General features: G+C 32.9%; 1 protein-coding gene and 1 long non-coding RNA gene across 2 annotated transcripts; both read right to left on the bottom strand.

The window, feature by feature from the left end:
* Nucleotides 1-9,896: 9,896 nt before the first annotated feature.
* Nucleotides 9,897-10,452, bottom strand: LOC146905309 (uncharacterized). Its single transcript, XM_085728508.1, has 2 exons — nucleotides 10,301-10,452; nucleotides 9,897-10,197 (listed from the first exon to the last, which is right to left on the bottom strand). Exons 1-2 carry the CDS (start codon nucleotides 10,450-10,452, stop codon nucleotides 9,897-9,899), a joined length of 453 nt encoding a protein of 150 aa, XP_085584634.1.
* Nucleotides 10,453-11,870: 1,418 nt separating this feature from the next.
* LOC146905308 (uncharacterized) lies at nucleotides 11,871-14,268 on the bottom strand. Its single transcript, XR_015017853.1, has 2 exons — nucleotides 14,130-14,268; nucleotides 11,871-12,197 (listed from the first exon to the last, which is right to left on the bottom strand). It is a non-coding gene; the product is annotated as an uncharacterized LOC146905308 (long non-coding RNA).
* Between the last annotated feature and the right edge of the window lie 1,679 nt (nucleotides 14,269-15,947).

The following is a 15,947-nucleotide window of genomic DNA, read 5'->3' as shown; positions in this document are numbered from 1 at the left end:
AAAAAAAATAGTTGATTCTTATAAATTCTTGATCAAATAATTTGTTGTAATAAATATTATTTTAATTTAAATGTATTGAGAATTTTTGATCAAATAATAAAATGTGTTCAATTCTTGGCGATTTGTATTATGTCTCTTTAAATTCTCATTTTCATTTATGTTTTTTACATTAGTTTTTTTTTGTAGGAACATACTGTGGAAATTGAGTTAAAAGACTAAACACAAATTCTCACGTTGGGTAGAACTAGTGTTGTGTGAATTGAAAAAAGTGGAAGTCCTACATCGGATGGAACACACACATTAGTAGTGTTTATATAGTGGGTGTGTACCTTTAAAAGGGGGTGCATAATTATGTAAACGAAGTAATCAGTAAAGAGAATATATATATTATTTGCTATATATATTATTTGGAAATGTTAAATTAAATAATTAATTTAATCATTATTAGAAAGTGTTTTCTTAGTCCTCGCTAAAATATTTTTGAACGCAATCTAGAATATTTTAGAACACAATCTGAAATATTTTGGTATGCAATCTAATATATTTTAGTGTCTGATCTGAAATATACATAATATAATATATTTTTGAACTCAATATAATATATTTTGGTACTCATTGAGATATTTTTGTATTAGATTTAATATGTTAATTACTTAATCCCAAAGTAATGTATTACTTGTTCCCAAAGTTTCTCACTTAGTTGTGAATTTTCTCTATAAATAGAGAACTCACATAGTACATTTTTCCCACACCAAAGAGTTCTATTGAATTGTCGAGAACTCTTTCTCTCTTCTCCCTTTAACTTGTGTTAACGAACTATTCTTCTCCTCATCTCCTTTGTTAACGAGCTATTGTTCTACTCATCTCCTTTATTTTTTACAAGATTTGGTATATAATTAGGCAACAAGACTAGGTATTGGTATTAATTAAGCAACTAGAGTGAGAAAATTAGTGCGTGAAGGTATATATAGGTGTGAGGGAAAAGTTATATAGTCTGAAAATCTAAAAGACACTGAGGATTATTTAATACAAACATGAGTGTAATTTTATAATTAAATAGAGCACCTAAGAAAAAGGCAGGAAGAAATAGTAAAATAAAATAAAAATCGATAGCTGCTAGACTGTCCATAAGATATTTGAGTTGACCTTTTTAGGCCCATGATATTACACTATAATTAACACATATTGTTTTTCCATTCAAAAACACATATCTTAATCTTAATATATATAAATGTTAAACAGTTCTGAAAGGTTTGCCCTAATTCTGATCCCGCCTTTTTCGGTGGGTCTGAGTAATTTTTATAAAAAAAGAGTTTGCAAGAATCAAACCAGGTACCATATGCTTACACTTTACAACTATAGCCACTATGCCATTCTCTTTTTGTTGAAATATTGTTGCTTCCAAAAATGAAATACATGACTAAAATATTTTTTTTAAAGCCCCAGCTGCCCTATAGCGGTTACCTCTCTCATAGCAGTTATTTTTTAGTAACTTTATTGATAGTAGTTCTTTTTCATATTTTTTTGGTGTACGCTAACTACGTGTTACGATATTAAAGTTGAATCTTTAAAATTGTAGATAATTTGACTGATCCATATGATAAAATTTTTCATTAGAAACTTCACTTTTTCCTGTATTATATTACATGAAGGTATTATATTACATGAAGTTTTTGTTCAGAATTTTTATTTGCAAAAATCACTACAGTAGACTATAACATTACTTTGTTTTGGCAAAGTAATGACTTTGATTTTATATTCATTTTTGTTGATTTCTATATTCATTTTTGTTGATGCAAACTAAATGTTGTTAATTTGCTTCTTTGAGATTGTGCATGTCGATCACTCTCAATTGTCACTTAGTTTGATTGTTTCTGAGTTTAAATGTAACTCTACGATTAATAGTATAGCCAATTTGATATTTTATATATGAAACTCTACAAAAACCCGTGCATCGCATGTTGACCACCAAGCCACTTGCTGTTTTTGTGTTATCATTTGCCTTCCACTACATGATATCCAATATTAAACTCCCTTTTCAAAAATTTTTTTTCCTTTCTTTCCAAACGGTTTTGAACCATTTTTTCTCCTTCGCAATCTAAACCCAAAAGTCTGCGGTTTTCATCCATTTCTTCCCCTTTATACAATAACTTTTTTTCCTTTGATGTGTAATTTGAACTATTTAATTTGCTCATTGTAGTCTTTATTGAAATGTTATACATAATACATTTAAACATGTCGACAACTAATAATATAATCTTTGCTAAAAAAAACTAATAATATAATCAATCTGATGTTTATATATGAAAATCGAAATAAACCCGTGCATCGCACGGGTCAGGGTCTAGTTTTCTAATGAAAGAAAAACAATTATTTTGTTAGGTTTCTTTAGACATCGCCGCTCCTTTCTCTGTCATACATGGCGCGTCAGGGATGAATTAAGCCATGTTGTTCTTCCACCGTCCCAACCGCTGCCGCCGTATTTTCCCTCCTCCGCAATCCGAGTCGCACCGTTGTTTCACAAGAATGTGTAAGTTTCTTGTTTAGCAATTAGGGTTTCCTATCCGTGTTGTGTTTTCTACCGTCATTGTTGTTAATTTGTATGAAACTCAATTTCATTAAAGGTTTCTACGTGTTTGATTTTAAGTAAACTTAGTTTTTTTAATACGTATCTATTTTGATTATACGCAAAAACAAGAGCGACCAACTCAAATCCATTGAATGAAATTGCGCCAACTGTTTTTTTTAGGTACAATTGATGTTGTTACTTGTTTCTCTACTTGCATAGTTTAACTCTTTTTATTAGGATTAAACTAAAAGGTTTTGCATAGCAAAACATATCTGATCTTCTCTCCATAATGGATATGCAGGGAAAAAGACGAGGTTGCTCCTTGACAATCAAAGGAAGCAGTATTACTGTTCTTAATTATAGCAGGATATATGTTCCATTAGGCGTAGGTAGTGATGATACAACATGATAATGAAATCCATTAGAGATAGGTAGTGATGCAACTTTGGTTAATTATGAGTCTATTAATTGCTTTTGTTTATCCAACAATTTGTTGAATTCCTCTTTTGTTGCTTCAATGCCAATCTTGTATAATAAGCTTTGAATAACTCATAGTTTTACTTTTCATGTTTTTGTCAAATTGGTCAATAAATTCAAACTCTATTTTTGCTTTATTTTGTAGTGTGTTCACTACTTCTTTTAGGCTCACATACAATTATATGCATCACTCTGGGATTTTTCACATGCTCAACATCTTGATATGTAACTTATTGTTTCCTTAATTTGTTGTGTAACTTATCAAGATGTTTGAGCAGTTGGAAAATCTTATAGAACAATTCATACAATTGTATATGAGCCTAAAAGAAGTAACGATCACACCACAAAATTAAGCAAAAAATAGAGCATGAGTTCACCGAATCAGTTTGGCAAAAGGTTGAACAACAAGATCGAGAGCTCTTGCAAACTTATTATACAAGATTTGCATTGAAGTTGCAAATAAAGGAATTCAACAATTTGTTGGATAAACAAGCAATTTGTGGACTCGGAACAAGCTAAAGTTGCATCATTATAACTAAGAATCTAGCACGCCGATATATTTCTTGAAAACTACGTAAGGTTTGAATCCATAAAACATGCAAGATGGGTTTTCTATTTTGTATTTATGAGTTTTCTACTACCCTAATTCGTGGAGTCAATAGCTTTTTCAACATGGTATGATGTTTCGTTTCTTTCCCTTTGAATATTTAAAGCATTATCATTTAATGTTTTCTTGTGTTTAGCTTAAGGCTTCATTGCTGCTAATGTGTCACATGATGTGATGCTGCATGCATGCATTTACTTTAACAAGGTATTTCAATTTACTTTGAAAATCTTTCTTGCAAATTTGTTCACTACAATTATTTACTATTGCCATCATAGCTAAGCGCCTAATAAATTTTCTGATTTTAATTACAATGTACATAAAAACATATCACAGTGCTCCTTGATTTTCATGGCATTTATGTAATCACTTAACAGAGAAACTTGCATAGTCATAATGAAATAGAAGTATTTCAAGTTCTGGTATTATTTGTATACCATTCAATTGCTGCAGCTTTTATCGTTCCAAATAATTCAAGTACTAAACAAAAGGTAATTTTGTTGTTGCAATAAACGTAGCTCACATTGAGTCAATCCAACTAATCTTAGAGAGAGAGAGAGAGGAGTCTCCCACACACATACACCAGAGAGAGATTGTTTGATATTTACACGTGATATACAATCAGAGAATAGAATAGTCTTGTTATGTTCTTCAAGTCTTCAACTCCTTATATAGGGAGGATTAAAGAGACGTTGGAGAGTACTAGCGCATTAAGGGTGTGTTTGGTTACGAAGAGAAATTGTGAAGAGAGAAGTTGGTAAGAGAGAGTTTGAGAAGAGAGAAAAAGGTGAGAGATTGAGTAGATTTGATGTAATGTTTGGTAGAAGAGAAAGATAAGAGAGATAGAAGAGAGAGAATAATGTAATTGCTTTTAAAGGACAAAAATGCCCTTAAACACAATAAAAAGAAACTAAATAATTGTTTGGAGTAGAAAAACATAATTTATGCTCCCTTTTATGGAAAAAATAATTTATATTACCTGTAATACATTTTTTTATCAACTTCATTGAATTAATTAAAAAATGAATAATTTTTTTATTAAGTTATAGTACGGAAGTGTGGTTAATTTTTTTATTGTACGTAAGAAAATAAGTTAATTTTTTAATACGGAAGTGTGGTTCACATTATTTTTGTTGCGAAGTAAATTTATTTTGAGGATTTTTTACTATGAAATTAATTAAAAGTGCAATTAACTTCACCTACATGATAGCACAAGTGCATAACCATTCAGTTATAAATTTACGTTTTTGTCTTTTCTTGATGCAATGGAGGGTATAATTGGAAAATTGCAAAAAATGCAACTTTGTCGCCTGTTTCTTCTCATCCATGAGAAGACTCAAAAATCAGTGGGCCCCACAGATTTTAACTCTCTCTTCTCTCTTTCTCACCACAACCAAACAAGAGAAATGTAGGACTTCTCTCCTATTTCTCTCTCTTCAACTTCTCTCTCTCCTTTTTCTTCTCTACCAAACACAGGAGTCTTTGAGAAGCTTTCAAATCAAGACGTTGGAACGTTCCTTGATTTTGTAAATGTCATTGAGATGACATTTGAAATTTCTTTGCAAAAAGAGGAATTATTCATTCATTACAATTGTCCTTAAAGTTCTTTGTTTGCATCTGCACGCGATTAGAAGAAGACAAATTGTACTATATGAGTCTGATAGAGACAAGTTCATAAGAAGACAAAGTTTGACGTGTTCATCAGAGTCTTCTATATATCCGTCAGAGTACAGTGACCTTCAGAGTCAAGTCCTTATATAGGGAGGATTAAAGAGACGTTGGAGAGTGCTAGCGCATTAAGAGTCTTTGAGAAGCTTTCACATCAAGACGTTGGAATGTTCCTTGATTTGGTAAATGTCGTTGAAATGACATTTGAAATTGCAGAAAGAGGAATTATTCATTCATTCCAATTGTCCTTAAAGTTCTTTGTTTGCATCTGCACACGATCAGAAGAAGACAAATTGTACTATCTGAGTCTGATAGAGACAAGTTCAGAAGAAGACAAAGTCTGACGTGTTCACATATATCCTTCAGAGTATAGTGACCTTTAGAGTCAAGTCAAGCTTCTTCAGAATCTTATCCATGACTTTAGCTTCTCTTCTGCTTCAGATACTCTTCATATATGTTCGGACCGTGATAAATTTTAATCTATGGTCATGCACACTTAAACATGTATTAGCATATCCAATTGTTCTTTAATACTTTGTTATCATCAAAACTTCATATGCATTGTACAAATCCAATTTTGTTTCTACAATCTCTCCATTTTTTATGATGACAAACACAGGTACTTAAAACAATTGTTGTTAATCTAATTAACAAGTGACAGGCCGCAAGTGTACGGTTGTGTCGGTTTTAGTATAAAAAATATTGTATCCACAGAGACCAATTTAACAAGTACTGCTTCTTGTTGTTTCTTTGTTTATCTAAGGCAAAAATTCAAAACAGATGGGTTTCACACATAAAAGAAAATATTATAAATATTTGATAAAGAGAGACCAAAACGACAGTTTCCGTCGACCTCCATCACTCGAGTAATTTTTGCGCTAATTAAATAGTAACGAGAGAAATAAAACTTTTGTAGAAAATATTGAACAAGAAACTCCGTTAGTTTTCGCAATACGTTGTTGGAATTTTTAGACGCGTAACTCCCTACTTTTGTAGTGTATAATTACAAGCTTAAAAATTCACTAATTCCCTTTTCTTGATACAGTAAATTCTTAAAAGAAAAGAAGTGCTTTCGCTTTAACTTTTTCAATTAAAAATCTGAATCTTTTTAAGTCGGATGTCATTTTCACTCTTTCGATGCGTAAACGATATCTCGGTGTCTCTACTTTCGTAGTAGACTTTTTTTAAATTGCAAACCAGAATTTTTCCAAACATATATTTAAATTCTCGTTGCAATAAAAAGGCGTGCAATTTACATGAGTTACATCGGTACGATGGTCCCTCGTTTTGGACTCAATTAAAACTACTCGCTCATAATTAAATTATGCACTAAAATTACTAAATTCATATTAAACAGCAAAATAAAATAAAAAAAGAGAAACCAAACCTGCTCACAGTTAGCAACTTTAAGGGTTAATAGTGCTTTACCCCCTGTAATATAGATCATTTCCAGTTTTACACCTTGTAAAATATTTTTTTTGATTTACCCCCTGTAAAATATTTTTGTTTTGATTTAACCCCCTAATAGGTCATTCAAAAACCAATTTTTTATTTTTTTCTTCAGAAATTCTGGTTTTTGAATGACCTATTAGGGGGTAAATCAAAACAAAAATATTTTATAGGGCGATAAATCAAAAAAAATATTTTACAGGGTGTAAAACCGAAAAGGACCTATATTACAGGGGGTAAAACACCATTAACCCCAACTTTAATTAAGAAAAAGCAAGAAAGCCACGACAATCAATCGGAAGTAAGCGGAACAGCGCACAATAACAATGCAATTGGAATGAAAATAAAGGTGCAAACACTCACTGATTGAACTCACAGCGAGTATTGTGGAATAAAATGAATTCAATCCAAAATATGTATATAATAAAGGAATTGCAACAATTATCAATTGAAATTGAAGCAAACAGGTGTAGCACCAAGAAGACAATTGGAATTGAAATAAAGGAATGGCAACCGTAAATGGTAATGGAAATTTAATGGAATATATGGTAATGGTTTCTTCTTTTTATATCACTTATGTACTGAATCGTTGTATCACCCGTTATGGGTTGTGTTTTTGTGGTTTACAGGGTCAGGTACATGTCCCCAGTCTTGTACTTCCTGTGACATTTTTAATTTATTTTCTTTTTGGCTTAAAAAAAATAATATTAATAAAACATGAAAACTCCAAATTCAATTGAAAGTATTACGCAGAATTTCATATTCTAAATTACGGTAGCTTGGTTCTCAAATTATAAAATTCAGCGGTGACTAGGGACTAGGGTTCTTTACCATGAGTGTCTCAATTTTTTTTTTTTTTTAAGGAATCTCAATGTGTTTTTAGGCCAAATACCACTTTTGGTCCTTTTAGTTAAACAGAATTCCCAAGTTAGTCCTTAAAGTTTTGAAAGTTTCAATTAGGCCCTTTTAGTTTGACAGAATTTCCAAGTTAGTCATTTAAGTTTCAAAAGTTTCAAATAGGTCCTTTTAATTGTTAAACTATTTCACTGTTACCCATGCTGTCAATCTACATTTAACTGATATTGATGTAACCGTTAAGTTGTTGACTTGGATCAAAATGTTATCTTTTAAAAGCTCGAGGGTGTCAAAACGCTACTTTTAATGATCACAAATGATCATTTATAGTGCTAGAAAGACAGTTATTTACAGCAACAAATGTTTGTCTAGCACTATTAAACGGCATTTATAGTGCTAGAATGATCATTTGTGCCGATTAAATGTAACGCTTTGACACCCTAGAGCTTTCAAATGGCAGTTTTTTGATCCAAGTCAACAACTTAACGGCTACATCAGTAGTTAATTATTAACTGACAGCAGGAGTAACAGTGAAATAGTTTATCAACTAAAAGGACATGTTTGAAACTTTTGAAACTTAAAGGACTAACTTGAGAATTCTGTCAAACTAAAAGGACCAAACGTGGTATTTGACCATGTTTTTATTATCTAATTCTCCAACAGAAAAATTGCCAAGTCTTGTTGGGCTTGTGACGCCGGTCATGATTTCTTTCTTTCCCTCATTTTTCTTCACCTTTGCTTTTCAAACCCTATGTTTCTGAAACTCATCAAAATACCAGGCAGTAATCGTGCAAAACACAATAGCTAACTCTAAAATAACTGAAAAACAAACTATTTAGATAGTGTATTTTGCATGTTATCAACAAGTTTACTTCATGGTCTGAGGTTTGTAAGCTCTCCTTGAGTCTGATAGTGCAGAGGGTGAGGTTTGTATGCTCCCCCTAAGTATTATCCAGGTTAATTAAATTCATAAAAAAAACAACATATCAAAGCATGGTTATAGCTTGGCTAGGCTCATCAGAGTCTGATTAAACCTTATCCTAAATCATGCAACTTCATAGCTGTTTAAAGAGTTTTGTAGTGAGGAATCATGTAAATCGACAAATCAAGACATCACATGATGGATAAAGGATACGAAGTTTGAAGACCAATGGTTTTTAGAAGGTTTTTAAAGACAATAAAAGATGAAGAAAATTCATTTCAAGTTCATAGGAGCTTCCAGATGGAAGAACGATAAAAAAAATGGGACGAAAACGCAAGAATTTGCACATGAGGGGTTGCCTCATACGCACTTTCCCGTGTTACAGTCTTGGCTACTGTCCCATGTGCACTTGCAACTCTCTCATATGCACCTACGCATCCCTGCGTGCAAAAATTCCCCTTTGCTTGTTTTTCAAGCTGGGTCGCTGGAAAACAACCCAGTTTTCTTCTCTTAAACTCTAAGTAATCATATGTTATAAATAGAGACCCTTGTACACACTTTTATTTATTTAGAAAGCCAATGGTTCAAGGCAAGGGTCAAGAAACAGAGTTCCAAGGCAGGGAATCTCCATCCTTCTCTTGCTCTCTCTAGGGTATGTTTTACTATTATTCTGTAATAATGTTTGTAGCCATGTGCAACTAAACCTCTTTGATTAGGGTTCCAAGATAAACCCCTTCTTATTTGTTGGATTCAATTAATAAAGTTTTCATTCAATTATGCTATTCTTGTGTTCGATTTAATTTGTACTTGCCTGTTCTTAATGCTTTTTCAATTGAGAATTTGTATCTATGATCTTGAAAATTGATCCATAGTAGATTAGTAGGATTAACAACCTGAAATTCTTTCTCTGTTCTTGGTAGTACTAATTGCTTATGTTTTAATTATCATTAATGAAAGTTATGTATGAAACCTCGGGATTTCTAATTCTTCCTTTCGGGAACGCCGCAATTTTAACTAGGTTAACTTGTAGCACATGTTTTCATAAGGGCTAATGGTGTTTAGAAACTAGTTTCATAATCATCAGTAGATACCACATAATTTTTGTTTTACTAAGTTAATTCTGACAAAGATGGAATTGAGGATTCAAGGATTCCCTAATCGTCGTAAACTCTCTAAGTCATAAACCTAAACTCACATTGGGCAGGGCAATTAAACCCTGCAACCCTCTTTTAATTTCTTTTCTATTTACTCTCTAAACAAGTTTTGCTAATTGCTAAGTCGAACGACAATCTCTGTGGAGATGATAAACTTACTACTTTATTAATCGTTACGATTTGGTGCACTTGCTAATTTCATCCATCATTATTTTTATCAGATGGTCTATCAGCATGCAGAGTTTGAAAGATCCAAACAGCCCAATCACTTTTCTTGTTTGTGTTCACCACGAACATTCCATGACTTATGCATCTGACAACTTTTGCAACAACTTCCTCGGTGATGGTGACCGTGATTCCCATCACTGTAGACCTAATCTCAGTACCTTTGAAATCATCCAAACCCATCTCAGTTCTTGTCTTGCCCTTATTAGCTTTATCTTTAGCAATCTTCTGAAGTTCTTCCTTCTTCGCAACTTCTTGATCATACACCTCCGCCCTTACCCATAAAATCCTTTACTAATTTAGCATAAGAAGGACCATGTAACATCTTAAGGTATGGAATCCATTCTAGAGTGTTAATAAATGGTGGAAGATCACACCCATTCCTCTTGAGTGCCTCGAAGTCCAACCCACTTTCTATGATCAACTTCAATTCTTCTTTTGGAGTAGGCATGGTTTTAGGTTTGATGAATAGTGGATTTCCATATTCTACTTCCATAGCAACATTTGACGTTGAACTTGAACCGGCCATGTTGAAGGTTTAAGGTTCTAATGATTTTTACGAAAATGGAGTTTTTAAGAGAGAGAGAGAGAGAGAGAGAGAGAGAGAGAGAGAGAGAGAGAGAGAGAGAATGTTTGAAATCAGAAAGTGTAGGAAGTGAGAAGTGTGTTTGTGTCTAAGTGTTTTTGTTCAAAACATTTGAAATTCAAGCAAATATATCATTGCCCAACACTTAATACCCAACAGTTATAAACCACGTTAGACAAACCATCAGAGTAACTGTTTTATTAGTGGGACTAGTGTACAAAAAGTAACCCCCACCTTTTCCACTTATAAAACCTATCAGAAGCAAGGAAGTCCAGATTCTGGAGTTCAGAGTCTGAAGACTTCAGAAGCTGAAATTCTTCAGAGTCTCAGTAAAGAGAGTATGATAAACTTATGCTTCTGAACCTCATCAGAGTCTGAATTCCCATTCAGAGGCAAGCATCACTCAGATACATAATGCATGTTGAAATTTTTCTTCATAAAATCAAACCTTTCTTCAGTTAAGGATTTTGTAAATATATCAGCCAATTAATGTTCAGTATCAATGAATTGATCCTATAGAATGTATGTGTGCAAGATTTCAATCAGATCCTATAGAATCTCACTTAACAATTGTTAAGTAAATCTTTAGGTATCTGAAAGGAACAACTAATCTAGGAATTATTTACAAGAAATATCAAGATTATAAGTTGGTTGGATTATGTGATGCTGATTATGCTGGGGATAATATTGAGAGAAAATCCACCAGTGGAAATTGTCAGTTCCTTGGTGATAACTTGATATCCCGGGCATGTAAAAGACAAAGCACTATTGCACTGTCAGCAGAAGAAGCAGAATACATCTTAGCTACTATGGATGAAGTATCAATTAGAAGACTATAAGATTAGTGAGAGTAGTATTCCAGTCTACTATGTTATTATTGAAGCTATATGTCTGTCTAAGAATCCAATTATTCACTCAAGATCCAAGTACATGAAGATAAAGCATAATTTCATCAGAGATTATGTTCAAAAGGGTGTTATAGATATGCAATTCATTTATACTGATCATCAATGGGGTGATATATTTACAAAACCCTTTTGTGTAGAAAGGTTTTATTTTATTAAAAAGAACCTGAATATGCACTTTATCTTAGAATAATGTTTGCCTCTGAGTGATAACCCAAAATTTGGAGATGGTTCAGAAATTACTTTCTCGGAACCTCTATGAGTGTCTAAGACAAATTAACATAACCTGAAACAAATTCTAAAGTTATACAGAAGTTGGATAATCTAGACTCTAACAATGCACGAAAGTGGAAAAGGTCATTATTGTACCTATCCACCTACGTATTACTTAATTGAGTTAAGTTTATGACGTGGCTTGTAACGCCCTAACTCTATTAAAGCAATAAAACATGCGAATATAGCAAATATTCAAGAATTAGACGCTACGTCTAAACCAAAATAACAACAGTCATGCATATATAAATAATATCTCATCAGTCACAGCGGATAATATCATACATCTCCCAAATCAAAACAATACATATGCCACGGTCATACATCGACATCAACATAAAATCCTCCAAAGTCTCAACAATGAGTATACCTCAACATAAATAAAATCCAACAAAAGAAAGGGACACCGACTCGACCTAATCAGAGCGCTAAACTAAACTCCAAAATGATAGCGGAGGCTAACTCCAGCTATCCAAGCACTCACCGCAACGGACTACTCCTGCACAGCGTCTACCCATCCATACAGACAGGTAGGCGGTCAAAACCACTGGAGGTTAGTATTACATCAATCATAATTAAGGAATAATAATTGGATACAAAGAAGTCAATTAATCTCAATAATTTCCACATATTCATTCAATCAATCCAAATATTACAAGCAACATATATTTGGCACCGACATACAACATTCAAGTATCACATCAAGATTTCATTTTGATATGCAATGCGCCTATACTCGACACATACATGCATGTGGTACCATACAACAACAATAGATGCCAACCGCACATCTAAGTAAGAGTACACCTCCTCTTACTATGTAAAAGTACACCTCCTTTTACATTTCACAACTAACCCATATGTTATGATGCATGGACATACAACAACGACCCGATAATGCACAACTTTAACATACAACTACCAACGACAATGTAAAAGTACACCTCCAATTACATTGACCAATTCAACAACATTAGCATTATCAAGTATTCATGTCCACACACATTCACATTTCACCATTCACATATGAGGCATCATCACATAAGTCATCATCAACTACACTATATCTCACAACAATTCCACATACTTCTCATAAAACAAGCAAGTAGATAATTACATCTTTTATGACAATTATCATATTCAACCTTCACAACCAGTCATACATTCTCAATTGATCATATAAAATCATTCACAAGAGATTCACAAGGCAATTGGTCCAAAGGAACCGTTTTTAACAACATTCGTCTAGCTTATCTCATTTTCAAAACCATCAAAATTATTGAACCAAACCAAGTAAACAAGATACAATGCCTCAACTAAGTATACCTCTAGGCTACATATAGGTGCATTATAGGATACCTTGGCGTTTCACCAGCTAAACATAATGAAATCATGAAAATCACAAAGTTCGTCTCAATTATCATTTTTCAAAGAATTTCCCATTTTCTAAGTAAAACAAGTTAGATCCATCATGTCATAGAGTAAATGCCATTAAACACCTTAATTGAACTCATAAAACTCAATTTCAAAGTTTGGAAACAATCCATAAGGTTTGGGTCGACTTAGAAATAGTTATGCGGATTTTTCGTAAAACTTCATCAAGACTACCTTGGAGTATTTTCATCACAACTCAAAAACCAAAAATTATTTTCAAGTCAAACCAAAGCCTCTGGAAAGCTAACGAAATTATCTACAACTTTCATGTTTACACCGAAAGCCAATTCAAAACAGAAACATGTGAAAAAGACACAAGAACGCGAAACAGGGGATGCTGCCACTGTGCAGCTCGCCGTGGCGAGTAAATCTACTCGCGAGGCGAGTATGCTTACAGGGAGCACCTCCTGCTCACCTCCAACTCGCCTCCCACTCGCTGTGGCGAGTTGGGACAGTCCTGTTACGAGAAAAACTCACTTTTTCACCCCAAAACCCCAATTTTGACTTCCCAAAGCTCAAATTTGATCCCAAAGTTTGTTTAAACATTTCTATACATGAAAAGAAACTCAAAATCATGTAAAACTTGCATCAAAACATCCTTACAACAAAAATCATCATTTGACCCATTTACATGAACACCTCAAATAAACTACACAAGTCATCACAAGCTCAATATTATGAGTACCCAAGGTTCAATTCATCAACAACAACACCTCACAACATCAACAACAACAATCAATCATGAATTTACCATCAATTCAACAACTACAACATAATTCATCATCTATTTCACTCAAGAACATGTTATATGTATATAAACCCATTTTGTCATGCAAATTCAACAACAACAACACAATTATCAATCAATTCATGCATAGAATCATACCCTCAAAACTAAGCACGAATTTCTACATCTAAAAATCAAATTAACCACTTAACCAAAGAATTAGGGAAGAACAATAACCATTAATTATGCTTGAATTCTAACCCCCCCCCCCCCCCCCCTACCTTAATTATCCTCAACACCAACTAAAGCTTCACTTTAGCTCCCAAAGCTTGGTTCTCTAGCTCCCTCTAACCTCCTTAAGATCTCCTCTTCAAACCCTTATCTTCTCTCTATCTCTATCTCTTTCTTCCTCTTCTCCCAAATGACAATTGTTGGCAAAAACCCTATTTCACTACTAACACTAGTGTTTAAATAGGCTTTACTTAATTGGGCTTAACTCACCACACCTTAATGGGTCTAACCCATTTCTATTCTAACCCAAAATGTTACTACTCACTTAACGGTAAAATATAACACTAACGGTCACTTACCGGTAAATAAAATAATTATTATATTCTCTCTAGTACTTAGTAAAATACCCACTCTCACTAAGCATTAAAAATAATTCTCAACAAAATTACAAAATTACCCCTACTCGTAAAATGACCAAAATACCCATGAGCTCAAAATGACTAAAATACCCCTCTAACACCGAATTCTACAATTCCCAACCAAAAATACACACAGAGGTAATTAATCACAAAGAGCACATATAACGCACATAAATAAATAATAAAATAAATCTAACGAAAATCGGGCTGTTACATGGCTTGTGACTATTGGGTAATAACCTGTAGGCTATGATGATTAAGTTCTATTTATGATATCCTCATGCTCCCAAATGTCATTAATAGTTTTTTCTTTACGTTTCTCGAAAAGCAATTGAAGTTGAAAAGTTTAGTTTTTGTTTAAAAAATAATATTTTCTTCTACAAGCTTTTCACTTCATCTTTCAAATGTTTTCTGATAAACAACCTAGTGTTCATAAAACTATTAGTGAAACTCAAATCCAAAACAATGAACTCATAACTATTTAGTTGATCAAAAGAGTAGCTATGGAAGTTGTCAGCAAAGATCCCAATAAAATATCTACTGTAGATAAGTGTGATATAGAAGAACAATACACAACACAAGATGCTCTCAATGATACTGAAGATCATAAAATAGAGATTGTGTAATCTATTATGGGGATTAAGTTTAAGAAGCCCAACTTTGCTTGTCGTAAATGTGTCAGGGTTTAACTAATCAAAAATGGGAAGAACCTCTTGACACTACAAGATGGTTGCTTAAACTACATTGAAAATTAAGATGAATATATGATAGCTGAATTTGGACAGAAAGGTCATATCTGAAGACATCTCCATATTCTAAGTTGTGGAGGCTTGTGGGTATATCTAAAGAACAAGAAGAAGTAGAATACCTTACAACTTCAAGATAACATAGCTTAGGATAATCAACTATTGAGTTCAGAATTTAGGATTTAGTTTCATTATCTTAAGTTCCTTGTTTGCTTGGTTTGTTTATTGATTGCTAGTTTTGTTTTTGTTTTTAAAATTGTAATTTCCCTAATTAATGAAGATTGGTTATATTTATCAGATTGGATCTTTATCAAATTGTAGTTTCATTATCTTAATTTCCCTAATTAAAGAACCTAGTTTATTTTTATGCAATATTATTTTTAAATTAAAAAAGTATACGCTTAGTTGTTAAAATTATCAGACTCTGATATGATATCAAATTTATCTTAATCATAACTTACAAACCTCTTTGTCACCAAAGATTCTAATATCTTGTCAATGTTCTGATATACATTTGATTACTTATTCTGATGCACTTAGGGGGAGCTTGCAAAACCTCACCTTAATGGACTATCACAGACTCAGTGGGAGCTTGCAAACCTCATAATTGAGACTGTCAGACTCAGGGGGAGCTTACAAACCTCAGACCCATAAGTCTAACTGCTAATTAAATTAACAACAATTATTCAAAATACTTGTGTTT

The sequence above is a fragment of the Medicago sativa genome, chromosome 7 (assembly GCF_051527215.1).
Source record: "Medicago sativa cultivar Bolivia chromosome 7, Bolivia_mono, whole genome shotgun sequence".
In the NCBI taxonomy this organism is placed as follows: Eukaryota; Viridiplantae; Streptophyta; class Magnoliopsida; order Fabales; family Fabaceae; genus Medicago; species Medicago sativa.
The sequence above is the reverse complement of the archived record's forward strand: the minus strand, read 5'-3'. Positions and strand labels throughout refer to the sequence as shown.

Bases quoted from the DNA above. Each gene is read 5' to 3' on its own strand.
- LOC146905309 (XM_085728508.1), bottom strand. From the start codon at position 10,452: ATGGCCGGTTCAAGTTCAACGTCAAATGTTGCTATGGAAGTAGAATAT. The intron at 10,198-10,300 runs GTGTGATCTTCC...TTTATGGGTAAG, and splicing joins GAGGCACTCAAGAGGAATGG to GGCGGAGGTGTATGATCAAG.